The 25,576-nt window shown below is 43.6% G+C and overlaps 1 protein-coding gene across 1 annotated transcript in view; it reads left to right on the top strand.

The window, feature by feature from the left end:
• The window catches only part of CACNA2D2 (calcium voltage-gated channel auxiliary subunit alpha2delta 2), a 1,734,543-nt gene that overhangs the window by 454,272 nt on the left and 1,254,695 nt on the right, over window positions 1-25,576 (top strand). The window contains exon 3 of the mRNA XM_029599532.1: window positions 2,018-2,134. Coding sequence (XP_029455392.1) covers window positions 2,018-2,134 — 117 coding nt within the window. The remainder of the gene's footprint in view (window positions 1-2,017; window positions 2,135-25,576) is intronic.

Raw genomic sequence — 25,576 nt, 5'->3', positions numbered from 1 at the left:
GCCTCTGTCTACTCCTCTCCCACAGTTCCACTATTAGAGCCTCTCCCTCCTCACAGTTCTCCTCCTCCTCTCCCTATCTACCAGCATTTCTCTTAACCCACCTCAGAACTCCTCTCTCTCTCCCTCCTTCCTTTTCCCAGACCCTCTATCAGCAGGGGCCCTCCCCATCTTCACTGCACCTCAGGAAGCCTGTCTGTCCCACACTGCTGCTACTATCTGGTACCTCTGCATTTCATTGGTCAGACATTGCACAGCCGTCCAACAGGCTTCAGGGAAAGGTGGGGGCAATATCTGAGGAGACACGGGTTTTTCCTGCCTGCCATCACCTGCAGCTCACTGTTCAGATATTCTGCAACCATCCAATAGGATACAAAGGGAGGTGGAGCAGTAACAGGGAAACAGAAGCTCTTCTTTCCTGCCCACACCCTCAGCCTTGCTCTATTTCAAGCTAGCTTGCCGGGGAGTGGGGCCAGCAAAAGCCAGCCATTCCCCTTTTAAATGTCGCAATGTGTCTCTTTGGTGCCCCCTGGTGGGATACCAAAGACTAAAAAATAAATCTGGATTCTTTCTGGGGCCGCCAAAACTAACTTGAACTGAGGGCTACTTGCCTAACATGTGGCTCAAGAACTGAAAACAAAAAAGTAATAGTCAAAAACTATTGTCTGGCTGTGTCTTTATTGCTCTCCCTTCTCTAGGGTGGTCTGAGTGCAGCGAAAAAGAGGGGGGATAGTATAAAGAAACAGAAGGGGGATCCCTTGAGGCATGGTGGGGGGGTCTTTAACCCTGGCAAGGGTGGGGTTTTGGGGTTACTCTTGCTTTTCCAAGGTGCGACCCCCCCCAGGACTCGTGGTTGGATGGGTGGGAGTGCCTCACTTTGCCCATACAGATCCTTCAGACCTGCCCACTGCCCCTACGCAGTGCAGCATGCACCTCTCAGATCCCAATTCATAGAACTGCAGGAGACAATATTGGGATGATCGAGCACCACAGAGCTGACGTTTATACCTGTGGCAATGGCAGCTGCTGCAGTAATGCTTCCCCATCTCTGAGGCTATGCTGATTCCCCCAGGATTCCAGTTTCCCCGACTGGAAGGCAGTGTCAGGTACAGCACAGCCAGCCCTCAGCTGCTCAACAACGTGCAGCTGTCACTACCACCACCACCCCGTGCCCCTACTGGGACTGTCAGTGGGCAAGTTTCAGGAAGGGAGGGGACGTGGCCGCCACGGGGCAGACAGGGGGCACAGTGGCTACTGCTGGTACAGGGTCATCTCTCATTGCCCTGAGTCTGCACTCTGTTTCTTTCCCACGGCCCAGTCACCACCACCCTCTGGACTAGCATGGCTGCCCTGCAAGTCCAGGCTTCCCTTTTCTTTTTCCTAGCTGTGTGTCAGGTTGCAAGAGCACTACAGCCAAAGCATCACTTGACCAGAGAGAGAGAGAGTGAGAAAAACCAGGATTGAGGGATACAGTGAATGCAGATAAAAAGAAATTGCCATGAAATGAATTATTCTCCAAGCTATTTTCTGATTTGTTTCAGGTTTCTTACTTCTCATTTTCTTCTGTCCCAGGTCTCAGGTGGCTCAGGTCTCTCGGGTTACCTTCAAGTGGGTCAGGGGTCTTATTTGGGGCCTTGTCTGAGAAAATGCCACTCCCTGAGGATGCTGCTGCCCTTCCTACCATTCCCATTAATCTAGCCTTGCCCTTTGACACTCCTCTCATGAGTTTTCTCATTCATTGCAAAACATATTGTTTTCCACTCTGCAGATGGACAATGTAACCTTTAGGTCAGAAGCAGAAAAAGATTGCGGGCAGAAAGCCGGCAACCATGAAATCTGTCCTATACAGCAAAGTGTTTCTACCTGTGTTCTCTTAGTCGCAAATAATATTACATTATATTTCCTTTGCTCTTCTTAATACCGAGCTGCTTATTTTGGGGACTGATACACCAGCTTAAATCTTTATTCTCTGTGTAAAAATTGCCCTCTGTTTTTTGGTTTTTTTTCCTATTTTATACAGATTTACAATGACAACAGAAACCTATTTGAGGTCAAAGAGAACGTCCCCAAGAAACTGGTGGAGAAGGTGGCTGGAGACATTGAGAGCCTCCTGGCTAAGAAAGTGCGGGCTCTGAAGGTAGGGTTGCCATTGCTCTGCGGCCTCCTTTTCTACTCACTGTGATTGTGACTGCTAAATGACAGGGGTTTTGCTGTGCATGTCTTTCGAATAATAATTGTCTTTGTAATTATGGGTAAACTACATGTGAGTACACATGTTCAGGAATAAAGCCCACTTGAATCAAATGAGCTTCCACTAAATCTAGAGACCTGAAAAAAACGCTGTACTATGCACTGTCACAATGCACCCATGAAGCTATTGCACACATTAGGACACCAGAGGCCTTATTTGTAAAAAAAGATTTTTTCTGTAGACTCAAGATGGGGAATACACATTTCACTGCATTGTGTAGTGGTGCTACCTGCAGACTTAAAATTATTAATGTGCCTGCCTTTTATCTCTCTTCTACCAATGATTCATCTTAGACTTAGGTCTCTTTCCTTTTTTGAACTCACAGTTTTGCATTTGTTTGACCTTTTTATTGCAGTCATGCCCCCTTTTTCAGACATGTCTTCTCCTGAAGTTATACTGCAGCTGCTGTGCACGGTTCATAATTTAGGTCAAGCAGGTAAGCACTAGCATAGCCTGTTACATCTCAGCATCTCAATTACTAGTGCCAGCAGTGGTGAGGTAGGAGGGATTTTCAAAGATTTGGCCATGGAAATTAAATATGAATTAGGGAGAAAAGAGGTATTCTTAATTTTACTTGCTCTAAGTGTAGATTAGGAGCCTGATTCACTAATTTTTTCCCTCATTTTATGTTTATGCGATAGAAAGCTTAGTGAATCAGGCCCTATTGGGTCAATTTTCAGTACGCTACTGAGCGACAGAGCTAAGCAAGTAATTTCACTCAGTTATCTTTACCCAAATGTTCAATCTTGCCTAACTAGCTAGAACTGTGGCTAAAAATATTCTACAATTTAGCTGAACAAAATTTGTCCAGCAAGATTTAGGACAGCTATTTCTGTGACTGTAATTGTCTGACTAAATATAGTCAGTCAGTACTGAAAACGTGCGCTGACCAGCTAAATTAAAAAAACACCCCAGGGCCTTCCCTTTTATGACTCACTAAATGTGTGTGGTCTGTAAATTTGGGAGAATAAATGTAGCTAGTCAAGTGGGAAACCATTTTAAAAGCAGAAATTTAACTGGCAAACTCCCAACAGAAGCGTGATGGCAAAGTCTTTATTGAAATTACTCCACCAGTGCATAGTACAGCATTTTTTCAGGTCTCTGGATTTAGTGGAAGCTCATTTGATTCAAGTGGGCTTTATTCCTGAACATGTGTACTCACATGTAGTTTACCCTACCCTGGTACTCTCTAAGACAACTTGAGGCCGGGTCATGGAACATGCCAACATAGTGAAACAACATGTCTCACCATTAGGACTGCCGCCTCACCCAGATCAACCCAAACCTACTGCTCTGTTCTTGCTTTTTTCCCCATTACACGCATGGATATGTAGTCCACTTTTATTAGGAGAAATTTAGCTCTATATGCAAAACTAGGACTCAATCAGCTTATATAAGTTGACTTGGTTGAAGAGGCATTCCTATTCATCATGCATATTGATTGTACTTGGATCTCACAGCACATGACTGCAAAGGGTTAATGTTAAGAATTTATGAACATATGCAATTTGACTTTCTCTTCATGATGCATTTATGCTAAATTCAGATTCAGATAACTTTATTGGTGTGACTAGTTTACATGTGATGCCAAAGTAGTATACAGAATGATTAAAAAAAGAGAGGAAAAAAGTGTGAAATGATAAGTCAAATAAAAATACAAGTTACTGGAAGCACAGCATCAGGGGCATGTCTCAAGTTTAATACTGATCCCTATTGTCCCTGGTCAGGTTTCATTTCTGGCATGGTGACAGGATGCCACATATCATACTACATCAAACCATTATATGCCTCAATATGCTGTTAAGTAGCATTGGCCGCAATTGTCTTAGGAGGAAAGCCATCATCATATGAAGAGTATTGGCTGAAAAGAGGCTGAAAAGGCCTTCTGAAATAAGTGTGTCTTTAAATTAAAGCTTTCTTAAACTCCTACGAATCTACTAATGTATGCACAAAGAGGGGAAGAGAGTTCCACAAGTCTGAGTTTTTCTTGTGCATTCTTTTGTCATTCATTTAATTTGAATGACAAATTAAATGAATGACAGCTAGATTCGGAGGAAATCTGTGGGAAATGTGCATCTCTGATTACTTGTATTTTGCATAGCACAGGGAGAAATGCATTTCTGGCATTGACTACTTTTCCCTGGAGCTGCCAGGCACAGAAAAACGTTTTGATTTCCATCAGTTGTCAGGTTTGAGCCTTTTCAGCTTTTACCATGAGCCTGATAGCCACACCTGAGCTTCCCACCTGCACAGGTATGATTAAACCTTTCCTGGTCATAGACTCAGAGTTCTTTTGCCATGATCAGAGTCCAGGGTCAAAGTTCAAAAACAGGGTTATCAAGCAGGTTTTAAAATTAACATTCTGAGGCCCTGCTCCTTCCCCGCTGGAACTCAGTGATGGGTACAATAGCACTAACCCCCCCCCCCCCCCCACACACACACACACACACTCTAGCTCTTCCACTGCCGGTTGTTACTGCTACATCCCTGTCACCAGCAGCACTACCACCAACAAGCTGGTTGCAGTTAAAAATTCACCTAAAATCTAACAAGCCAAAATGTGGCCAGCTAGGTCAGGCTGTTAGCTCTCCCCAGTGAAACTTCACCCCAAGTGTTCTCTAATAGTGTTCTAAATATCACAAATAGAATTATTACTATTATATTCCCATGGCTCATCTGACTACTAAACTATTGCTTTTGAACTCAGATGCTTTATATCCTGGACAAAAGAAGATGGGGTGGGGGGGGGGGGGGCATGGTAGAGGTGTACAGGATCGTGAACAGAAATAAACAAACCACAAACAAGCAGTTGTGTACGCTATCCAAAAATAATAGGAGCAAGGGGCATCCAATGAAACTGTTTGCTAGCAGTTTCAATACGAAGACAAGAAAAGTATTCCTTCAGTCAGTGGGTAGTTAAACTATGGACTCAGCTGCTGCCAAATGTACTCACAACAAGCAGCATAGTAATATTCAAGAGGGATCTGGATGCATTTCTGGAAGACAAAGACAAAAATGGGATGCTAGAGATTGAGTGGAGGCCAAGTGGCTTCACACTTTTGTAGAACTACAGGGAGCGCTTAGACAAACTCTGGTTTTCATCATCTGGTGACTCTGGGGGCCACTGTTAGAGACAGGATGCTGGGCTATATGAACCATTGGTCTGTGCCAGCTTGGCCATTCTTATGTTCTGTTCTCATGGATATGCTCTGTGGATTGCTCTTTATTTTTCTCATAAGAGATCTTCAGATTGAAATGTGTTCACAAAGACAGCCCTAGTTAATTTGAATCAATTTATAAACTATGTTTTTAATTTCATATGTAAGAAAACATATGACAGATGAACTAATTAACACTTGACAATTTGTTGCCACATATATCTTTCAGAAACCAAAATATTTATCTGTTAAACTCTGATTATACTAATGTGGGTCTGTTTAAAACAATAGTACTGCATTGTTAATTCCTTGTATGTCACCAGTTATTACTATTAGATTCTAAGTACAAGGAAGTTGATTCACAATCAGATTCTAAGGGCATTAGTCTATATTTCAGGACCAGCAACACTACAATAAGTTTTCGGATATTCTAAATAATTTCTCTTTGTTTTAAAAAAAACAAACAAACCCTGATTTGCTTCAAACTAGGGTTACATAAATGAGGTTTGGGTGGGAGGGGAGAAGGGGGGATGTTCTGGTATCTTTATCGATCAGTTCTTGTTAAGGAGGTGGAGAAATTGGAAATGTGTAAATTGTATATGTATAATAACCCACTGTACATAGGAAACCTAACACTTTGGGTTCTTTATTTGTTCACCTTTATTCAATTTTATTCAGTAAAAAAGTTTACCCATATAAAAAAAACAAGAAAGGTTTCATGTGCACTGTGAGAGAATGAAATGAGGATTATACAGTTCTATGGACAAGACTACTAACCACGGCATTGGTCAAGCTACAAGAAACATAATGAATAAATATAGGTGCTGTATGGAGCTCTGTTAAACTAGATGTTAGCCTTAGCTTGTCTCCAGGGAAAGCTTCAGTAAGTGATGATGGCAGCTTTGTCTGCTGGATGAAGTTTGTCACTACCAAATATTAACAGTGGCTTGTCTTGCAATTTGTAGTCCTAGCCAGATCTCTTGCTAGAGTTGAGATCCTCCTTTTAATCAACCAAATAGGCAGATAGATACTACAAATACATGCATGCAATGGGGCAAAACCTGGACTGGATTAGTCTAGTTAGTTGCCCTGGGATGAGGTGGCAACTTTTATTTCTTGCCCATATCCTGGCTTAGTTCCTTTTCTAGCAATCACAATAACTTGATTTAAATTGAGTTCCAGCACCAAAAGCAAATATTAATTCAAAAAGTGGTAGTGTTATTTTAATGCTTCCTATAACATCTTACAAAATGTATAAAAGAAATCAATAAAAAACAATAGGTTCTATGGGATATCTCAGAGGGCCTGGTTTAATTTCACTGCATACTAGTTTTATTTATCCCATAGGATATAAACACCATACCAGTAATTGAAGGCAATGGCTCAAGTTAGAATAAGATATTGTAAGGTTTCAAGGGGTTGAGTGATCTCCTATTGAAGCCATTAGGCAGAAGTATGCTTTGCATTTTTTTAGTGAAACTATCCACTACAAAGATAGTTTGCATTGTAATTGAGAAACTGGGATAATTTTTTTTTTCAGATTGCTTCCCCTCCTTCTGGGTAGTTTAAGCCCCTTATAGTATGGGAGGCACTACAGAGAATTTTATTATGATACCACTGGTAATACAGAGGTTGATATTCAGTGCCATTTTACCGGCTAAGTTCAGTTTAGCCGTACAAATGGCAAGGTTTAAAAATTTCCACTGGCTAGAATTTAGGGGGATAACTTGAAGTCATTCTCAGAGTGTTTCTGGGCAGAGATAAGTTAGCCAGATAAGTTATCTGGCAAACTCCAACATTCAGAGTTAGCTGTCTAACTTATCTGGCTAATTCTGGTTGTGCATTGATTAGTCTTAAGTTAGCCTCAGAGACTCACTACTAGCACACAAAATTCAGTAGTTTATTTTTCCAGAGAAGACAGAGAGCTTAACAGAAAAGAGAAGCCAAAAGGCTTAACAAATCCTAAATATATATATATATATATATATATATATATATATATATTCACAATGTATACAGCTCAGTCCATGGTTCAAATCTTCGGGGGCCTAATTGGTCCTGCCCATACACTGCAGTTCTTCCCATCCCTGTCTAATACAATTGGCCACTCTTAGAAACAGGATACTGGGCTTGATGGACCTTCGGTCTGACCCAGTATGGCATGTTCTTATGTTCTTTTCTGGTACTTTTAATTCTGCTTTTGTGATGTGCTCAGGGTACAGTCTAGGAGTGCTAAAATATACCTTTTTCAGGCATTATAGCAATTTACTTGATATAGCAACATTGTATTCTAGTTTCCTCAATGGAGGAGCGAGGCCCTTTAGATTGGGCCTTCAGTAGACAAATAATGACTGAATATTGGATTTTCATGAATGTCTACTGTTATAAAAGGGAATATGTGTTTTGAAATACTCAAAAAGTTATTTGGAAGGACTTGAAAAAGACATAAAATGAGGGGAAGTCTCACCTTTCAGTAGAAGAATCTTTCTCCCAAATTATTTAGCGGGTTTGATGTGTGGTGTCATGTAGATAAGTGAAGTGGACCTGAAAAGAGACAGCAGGGGTAACCTCCAACTATTCTATTGACTAGACAGAGAGGACACCATTCTCTTCCCCTCCATGAACTCTAGCCCTATGCTATCCATTAGGGCTGGCCCAAGGAAAGCATAGACAGACACCAGTTTCAAAATACCAACTCTTAAATCTTTATTTCTGGGTCATCCAGCCATTGTTTACACATTAGCATAGGGAAAAATCGACAATACTGAATAATCAGAATTCATGGGATACAAGAGTCAGGATTAACATCTCCTTCCCCTTGCCAGTTCTCAGGAGAAAAAGATTTACTTTCCACAAAGTACATTTTTTCTTCCTCTGTCAAACCACCCCAAATTACAAGCTCAACACTCAGCGACCTCTTCATATTTACCCCAATCTCAATTCTCTAATAAAGGAATAAATTTCACTCTCTCAAACATTACTCCAGACTCCTTATGCATTCAGACTGCTCCCTTGGTCTACCAAAGCGATACCACATCAAAATGAAAATCCAAAGGGACATGAAATTCCATTTCCCCAAACTACTCATGATTACTTGGGCTCTGATCTTCCCTCGGTTTCCACACTTTTCCATTACTATAGCATTTAAAGTTCCTGACTCCTCCACATAAGGGAATCTCTTGAGGCACTCTTCATTTTGGAATCATCCCTGGCCATTTTCCTGATAGGGAGGAACTGCCTCGCCTTCATGCCAGCTTCTGGTTATTTCCTCAGGAGGAAAAAAAACACAATCTCCATTCCATGGCTGTGGGCTTCTCCCTTGAAGGGGAGAGCCCCTGCAGGGCCCTGCTCTACTGGGAGAGTGCCCATGCTCACTAGCCTGCAAGCTAGCCACTCCAAGTCACTACATCCTGGAGGTCCCTACCTTTACCAGCCCCATACAGAATGGACAGGATCAAAAGGGCAAGCTAGAAAGTGCAAGCTCTCGTCAAGTCCTTCCCCTTTTATACCTTCCCCTCAACTCTTTTCCAACAATCACACACCCTGGGTTCTTAAGTGGACATCCACCATCCCTTAAAACAAACCACTTTAACAATTCAGAGTACAGGGCTCAGTTCTAGCCAAATGCCATCTAGTGGATATTTACTAATATTACAGTTACAACCATAGAAAATATTTTCCAAACAGGTTAAACCAAATCAATCCTGGGTCTCCCCCACCAGTATACCTTGTCAACTAGAAACCAAAAAGTGAAACCAACTTGGGGATCTCCTCACAGAGCCATTTGGTGCATACAGCAGTGCGAAGTGGGATTCAAGAGTATTTTACAACCACAGTTGATCAGAAGAAGTTTTGAGTCCACCTACCAAGGTATTTAGTCCTCACTTAATATTACCTTGGTCTAGTTAAAGAAATAATAGAATTCTCAGAATCATATCTCTTGTGAGGTTTGACAAATCATTTTGGGAAATTAAGAAAGAGTGACATTTTAATGATCGCTCTGGTGACAAAGTCAGTATGCAAAATTATATCTTCAGGTTGTCTCTGTGCAGTCACTCTATGACTTCCAGCTCACATCTGCTCACTTAGGGTAGCATTTGCTCAGCTTGAGGCTAAACAGGGGGAAGATGAGGCCAATATAAATATCTGGAAGACTACGAGCACAAATGCTCATTCTATAAATAATGCAATTTGAGACTTACTAAATGTGGAGGTCCGTCCAGCTGCAAGCCACTGGTAGAGCTTCAGCGGATAGGTATCCTCTGCAGGAGTCTATCTTCCTCCTTTAATCACCAACTGACAACAGGTGTTTCTACAATATAGTACAAATATTTAGATGCTTAGCCCAGGCATACATCGTCTGTCTCTCGCTCCCTTTACTGGTCCAGACTGTAGTTTATAATACTCAGTTTCCTTTGCAGCAGTTGCTGTGCTTAAACTGTTCCTTCCCCTGTAGCAAAAATAAAGGCTTTTCTCTCCGCACTGTTCTCTCTCTCTCTCTCACACACAATTAAATCCTACAGTGTGTGCAACAGCCACAGTCCATAGTCACTGCAGTTAAATTGCCCCTCCCACACATCACAGTTCAGGAAAAAGAAAATAACAATAAGCCCACTGTGACTCAGTTAAAATTCAGTCTACCTCCATCTCCTCCTGTTCATCTGGTAATTCTGCTGTTTCCACTTCTGTGGGCTCAGGAGGAGTGGATATCCCCACTTCTATCTCTTCCTCAGATTGTTGCTGAAACTCCTTACTCTCCTCCCTTTGAGATTCCAGTTCTCCCCACCTATGTACCTAGTGAGTGTGGAGTCCCCACCCTCCCTACTCTCAGGGACTTCACCCCCATATATCCAGGCTGCTATGGAACTTGTGAACTGTAGTCCACTGCACTTTCTTCTTTTCTCTGGGCAGTCTAACCATGGGCCAGACCCTGCATAACCACTTCCTGGAGGGTTTGTATGGTGCAGTAGCTGGCACGTGTGTTCCCCTCTCATCACACTAGAACTGAAAGTTAAGACAGATCTTGATGTCATTGCTGTTACAGAGACATGGTCCAATGAGTCTCACGATTGCAATACAGCCATATCTGGCTTCAACATGCTCAGAAAAGATACAGAAAACAGAAAAGGGCAAGAAATTGCACTTTATATAAATATTAATATTAAAGCAACTGAAATATAGGGGATATGAGGAAAGAAAGAGGCACTGTGGGTCATCTTGGAAAGTGGGGAATTGCACTTTCATCCAAACCAAAGTGATCTACAAAACTTTATTAAAGAAGGAGGAGCTGGATAGAGATTTAACCACTGACGTACATATCACTGCAATGAAAGCGAGGTGTTCCTGATGGAAGATTTAAGTCTGCCATGTGTGGATTAGAGCATGCATTTGCAGAATCGATAAGTAGAAAGATCACAGATTCCCTTGTAGGGGCTCTCCTTAGATGAAAGGTAATGGAGTTCATAATGGAACTCATGACACTGGACCTGGTAATTATAAATGGGGAATGGCCACCTAGGCTCCAGTGGTCAACAGGCAGTATGGTTTAATATAAGAGCAAAGGCAAAGGAGATCATATAAAGGTCAGGGTTCAATATCTTATCTCCTATCATGTACTAGAGATGTGAATCGTGTCCTCGATCGTCTTAACGATCGATTTCGGCTGGGAGGGGGAGGGAATCGTATCGTCGCCGTTTGGGTGTTTAGAGTATCGTTAAAATCGTGAACCGGCACACTAAAACCCCCTAAAACCCACCCCCGACCCTTTAAATTAAATCCCCCACCCTCCCCAAATGCCTTAAATTACCTGGGGGTCCAGCGGCACACTAAAACCCCCTAAAACCCACCCCCGGCACACTAAAACCCACCCCGACCCTTTAAATTAAATCCCCCACCCCAAATGCCTTAAATTACCTGGGGGTCCGTAACGGCGGTCCGTAGCTTAAATTACCCCCGGGTCCGTAGCTAAATCGGGGGAAGGGGGAGAGCAGGAAATCCGGCACACTAAATCGTGGTGTCTTCACCCGGCGCCATTTTGCAAAATGGCCGCCGCAAAATGGCGGTGGCCATAGACCAATACGATTCGACGCAGTAGGTCGTTCCGGACCCCTGCTGGACTTTTGGCAAGTCTTATGGGGGTCAGGAGGCCCCCCCAAGCTGGCCAAAAGTTCCTGGGGGTCCAGCGGGGGCCCTGGAGCGATCTCCTGCCGCGAATCGTTTCCGTACGGAAAATGGCGCCGGCCATACGCGTATGGCCGGCGCCATTTTCCGTACGGAAGGAGATCGACTGCAGGAGGTCGTTCAGCGAGGGTTTGCTGAACGACCTCCTGCAGTCGATCTCCTGCCGGCGCCATTTTCCGTACGGAAACGATTCACGGCAGGAGATCGCTCCAGGGCCCCCGCTGGACCCCCAGGAACTTTTGGCCAGCTTGGGGGGGCCTCCTGACCCCCACAAGACTTGCCAAAAGTCCAGCGGGGGTCCGGAACAACCTCCTGCGTCGAATCGTATTGGTCTATGGCCGCCGCCATTTTGCGGCGGCCATTTTGCAAAATGGCGCCGGCTGAAGACACCACGATTTAGTGTGCCGGATTTCCTGCTCTCCCCCTTCCCCTGATTTAGCTACGGACCCGGGGGTAATTTAAGCTACAGACCACCGCTACGGACCCCCAGGTAATTTAAGGCATTTGGGGTGGGGGATTTAATTTAAAGGGTCGGGGTGGGTTTTAGGGGGTTTTAGTGTGCCGGGGGTGGGTTTTAGGGTGTTTTAGTGTGCTGCTGGACCCCCAGGTAATTTAAGGCATTTGGGGGGGGGGGTTCGGGAGGGTGGGGGATTTAATTTAAAGGGTCGGGGGTGGGTTTTAGGGGGTTTTAGTGTGCCGGTTTTCCTGCCCTCCCCCTTCCCCCTTCCCCCGATTTACGATTTTTTGACGATAAATCGGGGGAATTGGTATTGTATCGTGGCCCTAACGATTTTTGACGATTTAAAATATATCGGACGATATTTTAAATCGTCAAAAAACGATTCACATCCCTATCATGTACTGTGTACAGTACTGCTCCTTCATATTTCTGCAGCCAAGACGCTTGATGTTTTTGCATTGAAAAAAGGAGTGCTAGGCACTTGACCACATCTCAAGCTTTCTTAGATCACATCTCATTCTGTTTACTCCCTCAAGAGTGTCTTTTCTGTTGCAGATCTTAGTGTCATCTGCAGAAAAAGAAAATGTTTCCCTCTTGGAATATTGCTCATAGAGAAATTAAACTAATCACCCATCTTTACTCAGCGTGAATTCCAGTTAGTACTACCCTTTGTTGTCTATCACATACCCAATTTGTAGTTCAGATCCCCATCTTGGGAGCCCTCCACAAGCTGCTCAGTTTATTTATGAGCCTCCTATGAAGAACAGCGACTAAAGCTTTGCTGAAATCCAAGTACGCCACATCCAGCGAGCACTCCTAATCTAATAATCTGGTTACCCAAACAAAGATATTGACCAGATATATGCAGCATGATCTCCCTTTGATAAAACTATGCTGCTCAGATCCTTCAACCTGCTGGAATCAATACCAGAGTCTTGCGTAGAATGGTCAGCCAGGCAGAGGGCTGTCCATGCGTAGTCAGAGTTCCAGGCAGAAGACAGAGCAGGCAGCAATCAAAGAGTAGTTGGTGTTCCAGGCAGAGGTCAGGTCAGGCAGCAATCAGAGAGTAGTTGGTGTTCCAGGCAGAGGTCAGGTCAGGCAGCAATCAGAGAGTAGTCGGTGTCCAGGCAGAGGTCAGGTCATGCAGCAATCAGAGAGTAGTCGGTGTCCAGCCAGAGGTCAGGTCATGCAGCAATCAAGGAGTAGTCAAGAACAGGCAAAGGTCAGTACCATGAGATCAGTCTGAAGGGTACTAGCAGGAATGGAGAGACGAAGGAGCAGGAGACGCTGGAACAGGAGACACATGAGACGCTGGGACTGGAGACACAGGAGAGGCTGGAACGGGAGACATAGGAGATGCTGGAACTGGAGACACAGTAGATGCTGGAACTGGAGACACAGGAGACGTTGGAACAGAAAGACTGGGACAAGAGACAGGAAACACAGGAAGACAAAATTGCTATCACAACGTGATCGACCCAATTGCCAAGGCAAGGAAGTGGGGTCAGACCACTTCCTTTTAAGCAGTGACCCTCACTGAAGACATCGCCAACAAGCTTTGCCCACTCTCCAAATGAGTCATAAACACCTCCTCAAAACCCTCAAAGCCCTGGTACTCTTCAGAACTAAAAACCCTAAAAAAACAACCTCAGACAAAAAGAAAAAAAATGGCGCAAGGACCCAACCCCGCAATACTCCGCAAGCTACAAAACAGCCCTACACAGCTACAGACTATCCACCCTCAAACACAAGCGAGACTTTTACGCAAAATAATCCATGACTATAGATTCAACCCAAAAGTGCTTTTCTCATACGTTACAAGTCTCACCACTCCTCCCCTCCCCACCATACCGGACACTGAAGCTGCAGCCAAATGTGAAGAACTGGCTAACTATTTCCAAAGTAAAATCTCTAACCTCTTTCCAGATTTCCCCCTTCCAATAAATGTCCCCTCCCCGACCCACCCAGCTTCCTTACATCCTCCCAACCTGTAATGGCCACACTTGACTTCACCTCCGTGAAAGAGATTGGTAATATCCTTCGAAAACTCAAGCCAGCCTCATACCCCAATGACACCATCCCAACCAAAGCCCTAAAAGCCATCCCTGACACCATAGCTGGAGCCTTAGCAGACGTTATCAATTGCTTCTTCGCCCATGGGAGGGTCCCTGACTCACTCAAGAATGCGGTAGTCAAATCCCTCCTAAAGAAACCTTCCTTCGACCCAAAAGACCCCTCCAACTTCCGCCCCATATCCAACCTCCCACTCATCTCCAAACTGATGGAGAAAGTCGTTAACTCCCAACTCATGGACTATCTCGATAATCATGAGATCCTCCATGGTTCCCAATTCGGTTTCCGGAAACACTTCAACACCGAATCACTACTCCTCTCCCTATCTGACCACCTCCTCAGAGGTCTAGGTCAAGACCACAGTTACCTAATTGCCCTCCTCGATATCTCAGCTACATTTGACACCATCAGCCATTATCACCTCCTAACACGACTAGAAAGCATCGGCATTTCTGGACTAGCCCTTGCTTGGTTCAAATCTTATCTATCTAACAGAAAGTTCTTTGTTAAAATAGGAAACAACCTTTCATCCTCTCACACCATACAGCAAGGAGTGCCGTAAGGTTCATCTCTTTCCTCTACCCTCTTCAATGTTTACCTAACCACGCTCTGCCATCTCCTCTCTGACCTCAAGCTCAAGTTCTATCTCTACGCTGATGATGTTCAGATCATTATCCCCATTCACACTTCCATCTCCGATGCCCTAAAGCACTGGGAAAACTGTCTAGCAGCCATCAATTCCCTGCTCACCAACCTACACCTTGCCCTTAACACTAATAAAACTGAACTCCTACTCATCTCCTACTCACTTCCCCCCAGTCTAATGACCGCAAGCTAAACATTATCACAACGCAACCGTCCATCAGGGACCTCTGAGTTTTCCTCAACCCTCAACTAAGTATGAAACCGCACATCAACTCCATCTTAAAAGCTGGTTTCTTCAAGCTCAACGTACTTAAAAATCTAAGACCCCTACTATACACCCAAGATTTCCGTACAGTGATTCAAGCCACCATAACCTCCAAATTAGACTACTGCAACGCACTCCTCCTTGGGCTCCCCCTGTCTACGATAAAACCCCTTCAGATGTTACAAAATGCCACAGCAAGACTTATCACTAACACCCGCAAACACGAAAACATCACCCCCATCCTCAGAGACCTACATTGGCTCCCCATTCTCTCCCATATCCACTACAAAACCCTTACCATTGTACATAAATCCATCCACGCCCACCACTCCAACTGGCTCGACATTCCCTTCAATGCTCCCAGTCCTCTCGACCTACCAGATCCACCAACAAAGGCACCCTACATGCACCCTCACTGAAAACAGCCCATCTCACCTCCACTCGCGAACGGGCCCTCTCTATCGCAGGCCCCACCCTCTGGAACTCCCTCCCTGTGAACATACACCTTGAACCAAGTGTGATCAAATTTAAAAAGAAACTAAAAACACTACTGTTCAAACAAGCCTATCCAGAATAGAATACCCCCTCCACACCATCCCTGCACTACCTCATGCTGACCGCATATTCCTTACATTAAGGAGCAAATTTTGTTAACTTATGATTGTTCTTGTTACGTTAATCTATCCTTCCATGCTGATCTTGGTTAATCCCTTCTCCCGGTTCATTTTTTCCCTGTTAATATGTATTTTCAAGCCTTTTGTTCAAATGTAAACCGGTATGATGTCCCCACTAATACCGGTATATAAAAGTTTCTAAATAAATAAATAAATTCTAAATAAACTGAACATAAGAACATAAGAAAATGCCATACTGGGTCAGACCAAGGGTCCATCAAGCCCAGCATCCTGTTTCCAACAGTGGCCAATCCAGGCCATAAGAACCTGGCAAGTACCCAAAAACTAACTGTATGCAAATCTATCCTGTGCATACTAATTAGGGATATCCTGGAAACCAAATCAGTTTGCCACTTTTGAGGTCTGGAGTGGGATGCCTCATTCGCATGTATGCTTTTAACTGGGTTAAAAAGAAGCATTCCCATGTGCTTGTTTAAGTTGGGGGAATGAAACAGCATGCATATATTCAATGTTCAGATGTATCCACACTATTTTGCCCCTGCTTGGCAACCTACACAATAGCTGGATGCTTTTAGAGCATGTACCTTGTTGCTGCTAATTTTCAAAGTGAAAAAATGCAAGTGGTTCCCATTTGAAAACTGGCTGCACTGTGCCTGCGTACATAGTAAACAACATGGGCCATTCAAAATTGAACCATCTATATATATATCTAGAGGTCTATGTTCAGCCACAATGAGGCTGTGCTAGTTAGCCTGTTATATATAACTGGCTAACTATCAGGGTATATTATTCAATGGCATGGTTGCACTGCTGAATATACCAGACTATCTTAAAGTTAGCCGGTTATATATATATAACTTTAGGACAGCCCTATTGCCCGACTAGAGTTAATCACAGAAGGTAACTGGCTAACTCCGAATAGCAGAGTTAGCCAATTAACTTAAGATGCTAACTCCGCTCCACTCAGGAGCGCCTCCTGCCTGCTCCTGTGCAAGCCATTTAGATGGATGAATATAACCGTGTAAGCCATTAAGACGGATAACTATTACGTTATTCATCTAAATGACTTTTAAATATGGACCTCCTAGATTTCATTTTATCTGTCTCCTGGCATCTCTGCTCTGTTGCAGATTTTCATATCATGCAGAAATCACCAGTTTCCCTTCTAACCCTTCTAATCCTTCCACAATGTCACTTATGTTTCAAATCTTTTTATTAAACATTTTCAACCATTTCCATGAAACATTCACCTGGTGGTAAGGTGCTTCTGCATATCACCATTAGAAATTACAGCTATACAATATAATTAACATGGTTCATTGGACAATAACCTCCATTCCATTAAACTATCTCCCAAAAAAAACCAAAAACTAAACCATCCCCCACCTAACTCCACCCCCCCCCCCCCAAAGTAACTTATAAAGATATTGGAAATGTTTATCACTGATCCTTGTAGCATGCCACCAAGTACCTTCCTTCACCATAGTGGACCCCATTGACCACCTCTCTCTGAATTCTGTTGCCTAACCAAATTCTTATCCAGTGTATTATTTTTCACACTCCCAGACCATTTAGCTTGCTCACCAGTCTCTTGTGTGTAAAAGTCAAAAGTCTTTCCAATATCCAGTTAGGCCACATCTATTGCACCCGTGTGATCTTCTATTTTGGTTACCTCATCAAAGAGTTCCCGTGGTGGAGCGATGTTACCCAAGATCCTGTAATCCTCTGGTTTCAAGATATTACACTTTTGTTTTCTTCTATAGTATTTCCATTATTTCATCTGCTACTAATGTCAGACAACCAGGACTATGCTGTTATACTTCTTCTTTGTCCCACCATCTGCCCTTCTCCAATTTCTTGGAACCTCTCCAGAAAATACACAGCAGCCCTCTATGAAAAAGCTTAGCTCCAAAGTCACTAATTGAACAACCGTAGGGATGCATGTCACTCCATCTCATGCACTAGGGTGCTGTCTATGTTGGAATGGCAGGATCTGCTGCTTCTGTTGCAGTCTTTCTGCTCTTGTGGCTGAGGGTCATCGGCAACGTGAAGGGGAGAAACATCTCCACTTCTTTCACTGATGAAAAACTAATTTGTTCCCCTTCCAGGAGATCCTCATTTTGGCAGGGTAGACAGAGCATTTCAAATCAAATTTCATAGCTAATGCTGCTGCTTCATCACATAAGCACTTTCAGTCCAGATTTGTGCAATTTAGTTGCAAAAACTCATGAATTTGTCTCCTTGGTAACTCAGGATGTTACTGAGAATTACCAGGTACAAAATTTACTATATTTGCTTGAAATTTAAAACCTTGATAATGTTTGGTCAGGCTAACTACTATATTTTGGTAGGACTAGGGGACCCAATTTGCACATTCAATTATAAAGTCTTTAGGTAGATTAGGTTTTTTTTCTAAATACTGTACCTAGTCAAGCAGTTTGCCTCTAAATTGTGAGACATTATCCGCTCAGTGTTCTCTAATCTGTGTCATCCTATAATCCTACACTCCTCACTCTACTTTCGGCATCATCAGCCTTGATGACTAAAGTCCACAGCACAGTACTCTGGTGATTAATCTCCTCATCAGAGCAAATTTGCTTTCCAGGATACTGACTCTTTTTTTCAGCAACCTCCCGATGTGGTTCTTTCATCCTTATGTACAGAATTCACATTTTTATTTCCTCTAGGATACTTTGTGGATGGTTTTGAATTACAGCATTGCCTGATTTGATTTCATCCAGCATTGTGGAAAGATCAATTCCATTCATCTCTTTCACTGGTTTCTTCCCTCAAGTCCATGAGGGTAGGGAAGCAGGTGAGAGACACATGCTAGAGGCACCTTAGCCCATGCTGTAACTTGCAGCCTCAATACTGCTACTGTAGCTTTACGGTTTTTTAGCAATTTATCAGGCTTCTTAGCATTTTCTAAGGTAGCAGTGAAGTGCTGAAAGTGCTTCACTGCTCGCAGGAAGCAAATTGTGTGACTTCCTAGTGCTGGTTCTCTGACTCCTATCAGGAAATAGTTCTGCTGAAGCAGGACCACAAAGATCAGAATACACCGGGATGGGAGTTAGAAAATCCAGCTAGGATTGTAGACCTGTGCTGTATCTGGCAGGAGCTTGTGGAACTGCACTTTCCTAACAAAGGTCAGCAGGGATGTGAACTATTCTACATTAACAAAGGCCTGATTAAATTAAAGAATCTAACATAAAAAAAAAAACAACAAACAATTGATATCACCTGCAACAAACATTGCAAATGTATAATGACAATGCATCCCCTTTTCTCTCCCTTCATCACTAATTGTTCGTTGGTAGCTTTTTTCTTGTAATTATATTTTCAACTCACTTTTCATCAAAACCTGGCTTGTTATTTCTATTTATTTATTTATTTATTTCAGTTACTTATTTATCCTGTAATGTGTGCACATATGCTTATATTTCTCTCTCCATTTCCCACCCACGCTCTCTCCCTGTCGCTTCTCCCACTGAGCTGGACCCCGTCCAGTAATCCAATTTAAACCCAGTCTCTGGCACATATAATATTCTAACATATGAATGGTGGGGGGGTGGAGGAGTTTGCAGGCAGAGAGCTTTCATTGTGCATGGTGTTTCATACATAGCCTTGGTCTATGCCCATTTGTAGTCAAATCAAGGCCTATTGGATGTCTCGGAACAAGTTCTATCACAGCAGAATTGCACCCATTAGTGAGAGACTTAACTCTTGTTATCACCATTAAAAGATATCTGGTTGATTTTAAAAGCCCTGTGCGCGCCGAAGCCGGGAGGTATGCATGTGACTCGGTGCGGCATGCGCTGTGCAGATTTAAAAATCCGCGCAGGTACGTGCGTATCTCCTGGCACACGCACAAAAATAATTTTTGCCAAAAGGGGCAGGGTGTGGTCTAGGGAGGGCATGGGCAGGATATGGGCAGGCTGGAACTGCACAATGAAGTCTGCGCATAATTCTTTACAAGCACAAGTGCACACTGGGGTCCCCTACCGCATAACCTTACTTCTGCTGTAGATGGTGTGTAAGCTGTAAAACAAAGAAAAATAGGGTAGACAGCAGGGTTTTAAGGCTCTGGCCTAATAGGGTAAAAGGGATTTTAGTTAGCTAGAGGGGTTAGGAAGTCCTCTCCTTTACTGGGGCAAACTGGGGACAAACTGGGAATGAAGTAATTGCATCGAAGTGCGAGTCTAGTAAAATTCACCCCTATTTATGCGAGCAAGGAGGCATTAGCAGGCATGTCAGTATGAAATCATGTGCAAATGTACGAGTGAATCTCCGATTTTAAAACGCACGCATATATGCGCATAAACATGTGTATGTTTTTAAATCACCGCGTCCATGTTCGTGCGCCTGTGCACAGCTCTTAAAATCTACCTCTTTGTGAACAAGAGGTCTGAGGCATATGCATTCACACATACCATAGCCTGCGATTTTAATTTTTCTTGTATTATTAGCTATGGATGTTTGTCAGAAGCTTAACTCTTTTGGCTTAAAAATATGCATTTCAAATATCTTCCTGTTGAGCATCAGTGACATGCAAGGAAGATTTAACTGCTCCACCTTCCCTTCCCGGTTCAGACACTCTGCTTTTCCATTTAAAGTTGCACGTTTCTGAGCACCATGTCTCTCTCAAATTAAATCTACCTGGGGAATGGCAGACAGCCTGAGTTTGCCAAACACACACACACACACACACACACACACACAAAATGAAATATGATGAGATCCATATTCAAAATACATTTAGACAGATAACTCTAAAGTTATCCATCTAAACAGCAAATCCGGCTAAATTATAGCTGGATAAGTAATTATCTGACTGTAATTTAGCCGGATAAAAAGGGGACGTTTCAGGGGCATTCTAGGGAGGGGCTGAGATATCCGGCTAACCAAGCTGAATATCGGGTATATCCGGCTAGGTTAGCAAGTAACTTTAGGCCTGCTTCAGAGTTTAGTGTAAAAGTTCACTCCCAGCATTATTTACTTAGATAATAACCTAAGTTACGCAGGAAGCAGCTGGGTTTGCAAAGAACAGCGATCCCAGCATGGAAAAGGGAAGCCACTTTTGCAGATAAACATAGAAACATTTAATTACCGGTAGTTAGGGATAGTAACTGCCGCAATAAGCAAGCTACACCCATGCTTGTTTACCCCGACTATGGGTAGTCGGGGTGGGTGGGAGGGGTGAGCTTGGGGCAGGAGGGGGAGGGGGAGGCAGAAGAGGGAAATTTAAAGTTATTTTAGTGGGGAGCGTGGGGGGAGACTTGGGCCAGCAGCAATCTCTTTTAGGATGTTATAAAGGTTTAAAGGTTTTGGACAGGTTTTTGGGACCACGGAGCAGGGAGAGAGATAGAGACATGTGGGGGGGGGGGGGGAAGGGGGCATCAGGCTGGGAGGCCCACTACTGGATAACTTTAGGCCTAACCGGCCATGTTCAATAAATGCCCAGTTAGGGTTAAAGTTATTCAGCTATATCTTGCCAGAAAACGTTTAACAAGTATATTCAGCGGGACGTTTATCCCGCTGAATATACTGGACAAGTTATCCTGCCTACTGAATATTGGCCTCGATAAAAATAGTGTTTGGTGCATTTGAGTTGTAAATATTAAGCCTGGCCTAGAATAGGACAGTGCCACGTGGTTGCTGTGCATGGGGAGTGCACTTTTCAAAAGCTATTTACTCAGAGAAATTGGCTTGTCTGAATATTGTCCTCCTCTCCTCAGTTAAAGGTGATTGCGGGCTTTCAAAGTGCACAGACCTTTAGCCGGGTTCCTGAAAGTTTGCCTAGGCTGGGGGAGTGTAGGGGATTTTTCAAAGTGCACATGACAATTTATGCCCTCTGTGCCTTCCCCCCGCTACCTGCAAAAATAGAAAGCGCAAAGCACGTGAGGGCTTTTTCTTTTAGCACATGTACCTTCCGTTAGGTGATTTTTCAAAAAGAAACAGCATGCAAGTCAGTGCTAGAAGACATGGCACGCAGGGTAAAACTACGTTGGGATCTCCGCTAGAATCTGTCTCCAGTGTAGGACCTGCGGGGAAGTAGGAGTTAGAGCGTACCTTTTCCCCACAGCTTCACCTGTGGGGTTGCTGCAGTGGTGGATTCCCCTGCCTGCACAACAGCAGCTGACACCTGAGAACAATGTGACATTTCTGTTTAGAGTTTGAAGAGATGCAATCTTTTTCTTTCTTCCCCTAGTCTTGTGTTGGCTGGGCTTCACCCCCTTGGTTAAATAGGATAAGGGAGTGAGGCCCTTTGGTGGGGTACACCCTGTGCTGGCGGAGTATGTCTCAGTGTTTCGGATTTTTAAGGATTTTTGGTCTTTATTCTGATTTTTCCTAGCTCAGGGAAGGAAACACATTTGCGCTGGGAAAAGAGAGAAACCCCATATTTTCCATGTTACGTCCATTGTTTGGCGCAGGCCTGGATTTGCCAGTTAGGCACACTAGGCCTGTGCCTAGGGCATTTGCCGCTGTGCTGGGGGATAGTGTGGTAGCAGGCTGCTGGCAGACGCAAAAGGTAGATTAACAATTTGGGAAGGGGGGGGGGTTAGAGTAGGGCTAGGAGGGGGAAAGGTTAAGGGAAGGGGTGGGAAGGTTAGTTTAGGGGGGAGGGAATGGGGGAAGCCCGCGGGCATCGGTGCACGCAGGATGCACAATTGTGCACCCCCTTGCGCGCGCTGACTCCCGATTTTATAACATATGCGCGCATGTTATAAAATCGGGCGAACATGTGTGTGTGCCGGGTAGCACACACACATGTACGCCCGCGCATATTTTTTAAAATTTACCCTAACGTGAACTTCATACAAAGACAAACAGTCATGACAAACACATGGGGAAAGCATTGCCTTCCTTGCACCCAAGGAATTTAAACAACATCCTCACTTGAGAAACGCTACCATGCCAAAGTGTATTGACAAATGCCACTTAAATTTTTATTGTATACTAAACCTGGTGAAAACCTTTGCCCCGTTTCCCTCCATACATCCCATTTATAACCCAGTCATACAATCATCAGTCACATCCCCCTCCCCATCTGCCTCTCCTCACTCACTTAGCCCTGTATTATCACTCAGAATATTATCATCAGCACATTATTATTTTATCTTCATCAGCACAGGGCTATTAAATGAAAAGCAAAGATAGAAAAATAACCACCCAACCAATGAGGTGGTTAGGATACCTCATCAAGTGCACTTCCCCCGTTAACAAAGTAGCCCAAGGATGATAAGTTACATCTTGTGTCCATATAAATTTGCTCAAAGAAGACTTTCCAAGCCTCAGCATTCTTTTTCGCAGCTTTATACTTGAAAGGTTTTAATGATCCAAAGTCAACGACAAACATTTTCTGTTGGAAATAAATCATCAGAACCAGGGGTCATGATTTAGAACCAGGGAGGAAGACTCAGAACCAATGTCAGGAAGTATTTCTTCATGGAGAGGGTTGTGGATGCTTGGAACGCCCTTCCAGAAGAAGTGGTGAGGACCAAAACTGTGAAGGATTTCAAAAGGGCGTGGGATAAACACTGTGGATCCATTAAGTCTTGAGGATGTGAATGAAATGAAGAGAAGAGGCATGGGGGGGGGGGGGGGGGCTTACGGGAATGTCGGTTACTCACACGGTTAATGTGACTCCAACTTTGCTCTATGCTTCAACAGCAAGAGGAAATGTGGGGAAAAGGATCTGCATTCACAAATAAGCGTGGGAGTAGCTTGCTTGTTACGGCGGTTACTACCCCAAACCAGATTAGCCTGATACTTAACTTTCAATGCATATCCAAGTAGCTTTCTGCTTCAATGGCAGGGGGGATGAAGAAAAGAGGATTTATATTCAAATAACCAAGAAGAACTAAATTGCACAGGCTGGAAAAACAAATAAGCATGGGAGTAGCTTGCTTTTTACGGCGGTTACTACCCTGAACCAATCAAGCCTGATACTTCACTTTGAATACATATACAGTGCAGATCACTGCTTCAGTTGCGGGGGGGGGGATGAAGAAAATATGATTTATATTCAGACAACAACCAACAAGGACTAAATTGCACAGGCTGGGCAAACAAATAAGTATGGGAGTAGCTTGCCTATTGCGGCGGTTACTACCCCTAACCAATTAGGCTTGATACTTCACATTGATGCAGCTCCAGCACTGCTCTCTACACCAATTGGTGGGGGTGGAAGGAAATTAAAACCAAAAAGTTACCAAAAAGGGCCCTGACCTCAGAGGTCAGAGTAACAGATAAGTATGAGAAAAATAAATATGAATGCTTGCTGGGCAGACTGGATGGGCCATTTGGTCGTCTTCTGCCATCATTTCTATGTTTCTGTGTTAAGTGACAAAAGTAGTAGATGCCTATTTACTAAATAAAAAGGCCAATCTCAAAATCCAAAAAAGAAGCTCCTTTTTTGGTTGAATTTGTCATCTCTGGCTATAAAAGCCTTGCTTGGTTTGTGTTAGAGCAGCTTTAGGAACTTAGTGAACAGACCTGAAGAACTTAACTGTAATGGGGACAATATACACTCTGCAGAAAATGGTAGCTTCTATGCAGTCCTTCGAGGATGCATGGAGTCTTTCTGTGGTTTCTTTTCAGACTGAATAAACTGAGTATTACTCTCAGCTTTTTTTTGTTTGGAATTCAAGTGCAGGGTCTGAGCTATGAACTGAGGACAGTCCTTTCATGTCCTTTTGGCTGAGACTGAGTGAGAACCTGTACAGTATGGGGCTAAGGGTTGACACTCTGCCACACAATCTCATTGGGACTACAATGATTTACTGACCATTGCCTAAGCAGGAAGATTAACTTTTGCTACAAATAAACACTTTTAAAGTTCTTGGGCCTAATATTCAAAGATATCTGGTTAACTAAGTTATCTAGATATACTTTATCCGGATAACTTAGATGGGATATTAAGCTGCACGGCTAAGCTGCTGAATGTAAATGGATAAATTCTATTTATCCAAATAAGTTATATCCAGAGAGCTTTAAATATGCTATTAAGCACGTCTAACTTATTTGGCTAACTTAACTGGATAAGACTGAATATAGGCACTTATCTGGTTAAAATAACCGGATAAGTATTTCCGATCTGATCTGTCCATTCCCTGTCCATTGACTATCCAGTTGTCTACGTAGCCAGATAAGTGATTTATCCAGTCAAGCGGCAGCCGCTGAACATAGTCAAATAATGTGGATAAATAAATACTGACTAGAACAGGTCCTGGTAAAAGGTGGAATACAAATCATTGTAAATAAATAAGTCCGACTTATTGGGCTAAGTAGCATTTCAATTTAATACAGTGTTTCCCAACCAGTGTGCCATGGTACCCTAATGTACCTTTAGACCTAATAAGGTGTGCCACAGTAAAGTCACCATTGTTTGGTACTCAGATCCAGACCAGCACCGAGGCTCTGCTTTCAACATCTCACAGCAACAAAAGGCCCCATTGGTGGCTCTTAAAACATGCAGGAGCTCCTTTCTGAGAAGGGAAGCCTCTTCTTCCTAGGTACAGTTGAACCATGAAGTATTAGTAATTAATGGGAAACATGCAGGGCATGGAGAGCGGGGCCTCGCTTTTTCCCACCTGAGCTTCCTCCTTTGAGTCTTCCCGTCCTCTGTCGTATCCCCCGACTGGGTGAGACAAGGAGAGTATACACTGAGCACCAGGATATGACTCATCTGAGTGTTGGGAGCAGCAGTGGAGGAGCTCTGACAGGTAAACTTAACTGAGCCGACTGCCCACACCACACAGAAGTTTCTCCCTTCTGCACTTGTGTATGGAGGGAAGTGGCCCACTGTGACAAGCTCTTGAGTGTCTCCGCCCTCTCTCTCCATTTGTTTTACATTTTGGAAGAGAGACTGTTGGGGCTCTCAGTGCTTCCCTGGCTCTATTTTTAACCACA

Source organism: Rhinatrema bivittatum, chromosome 4 (assembly GCF_901001135.1).
Source record: "Rhinatrema bivittatum chromosome 4, aRhiBiv1.1, whole genome shotgun sequence".
Taxonomy (NCBI): Eukaryota; Metazoa; Chordata; class Amphibia; order Gymnophiona; family Rhinatrematidae; genus Rhinatrema; species Rhinatrema bivittatum.
This window is presented reverse-complemented; position numbering and strand designations above follow the sequence as displayed.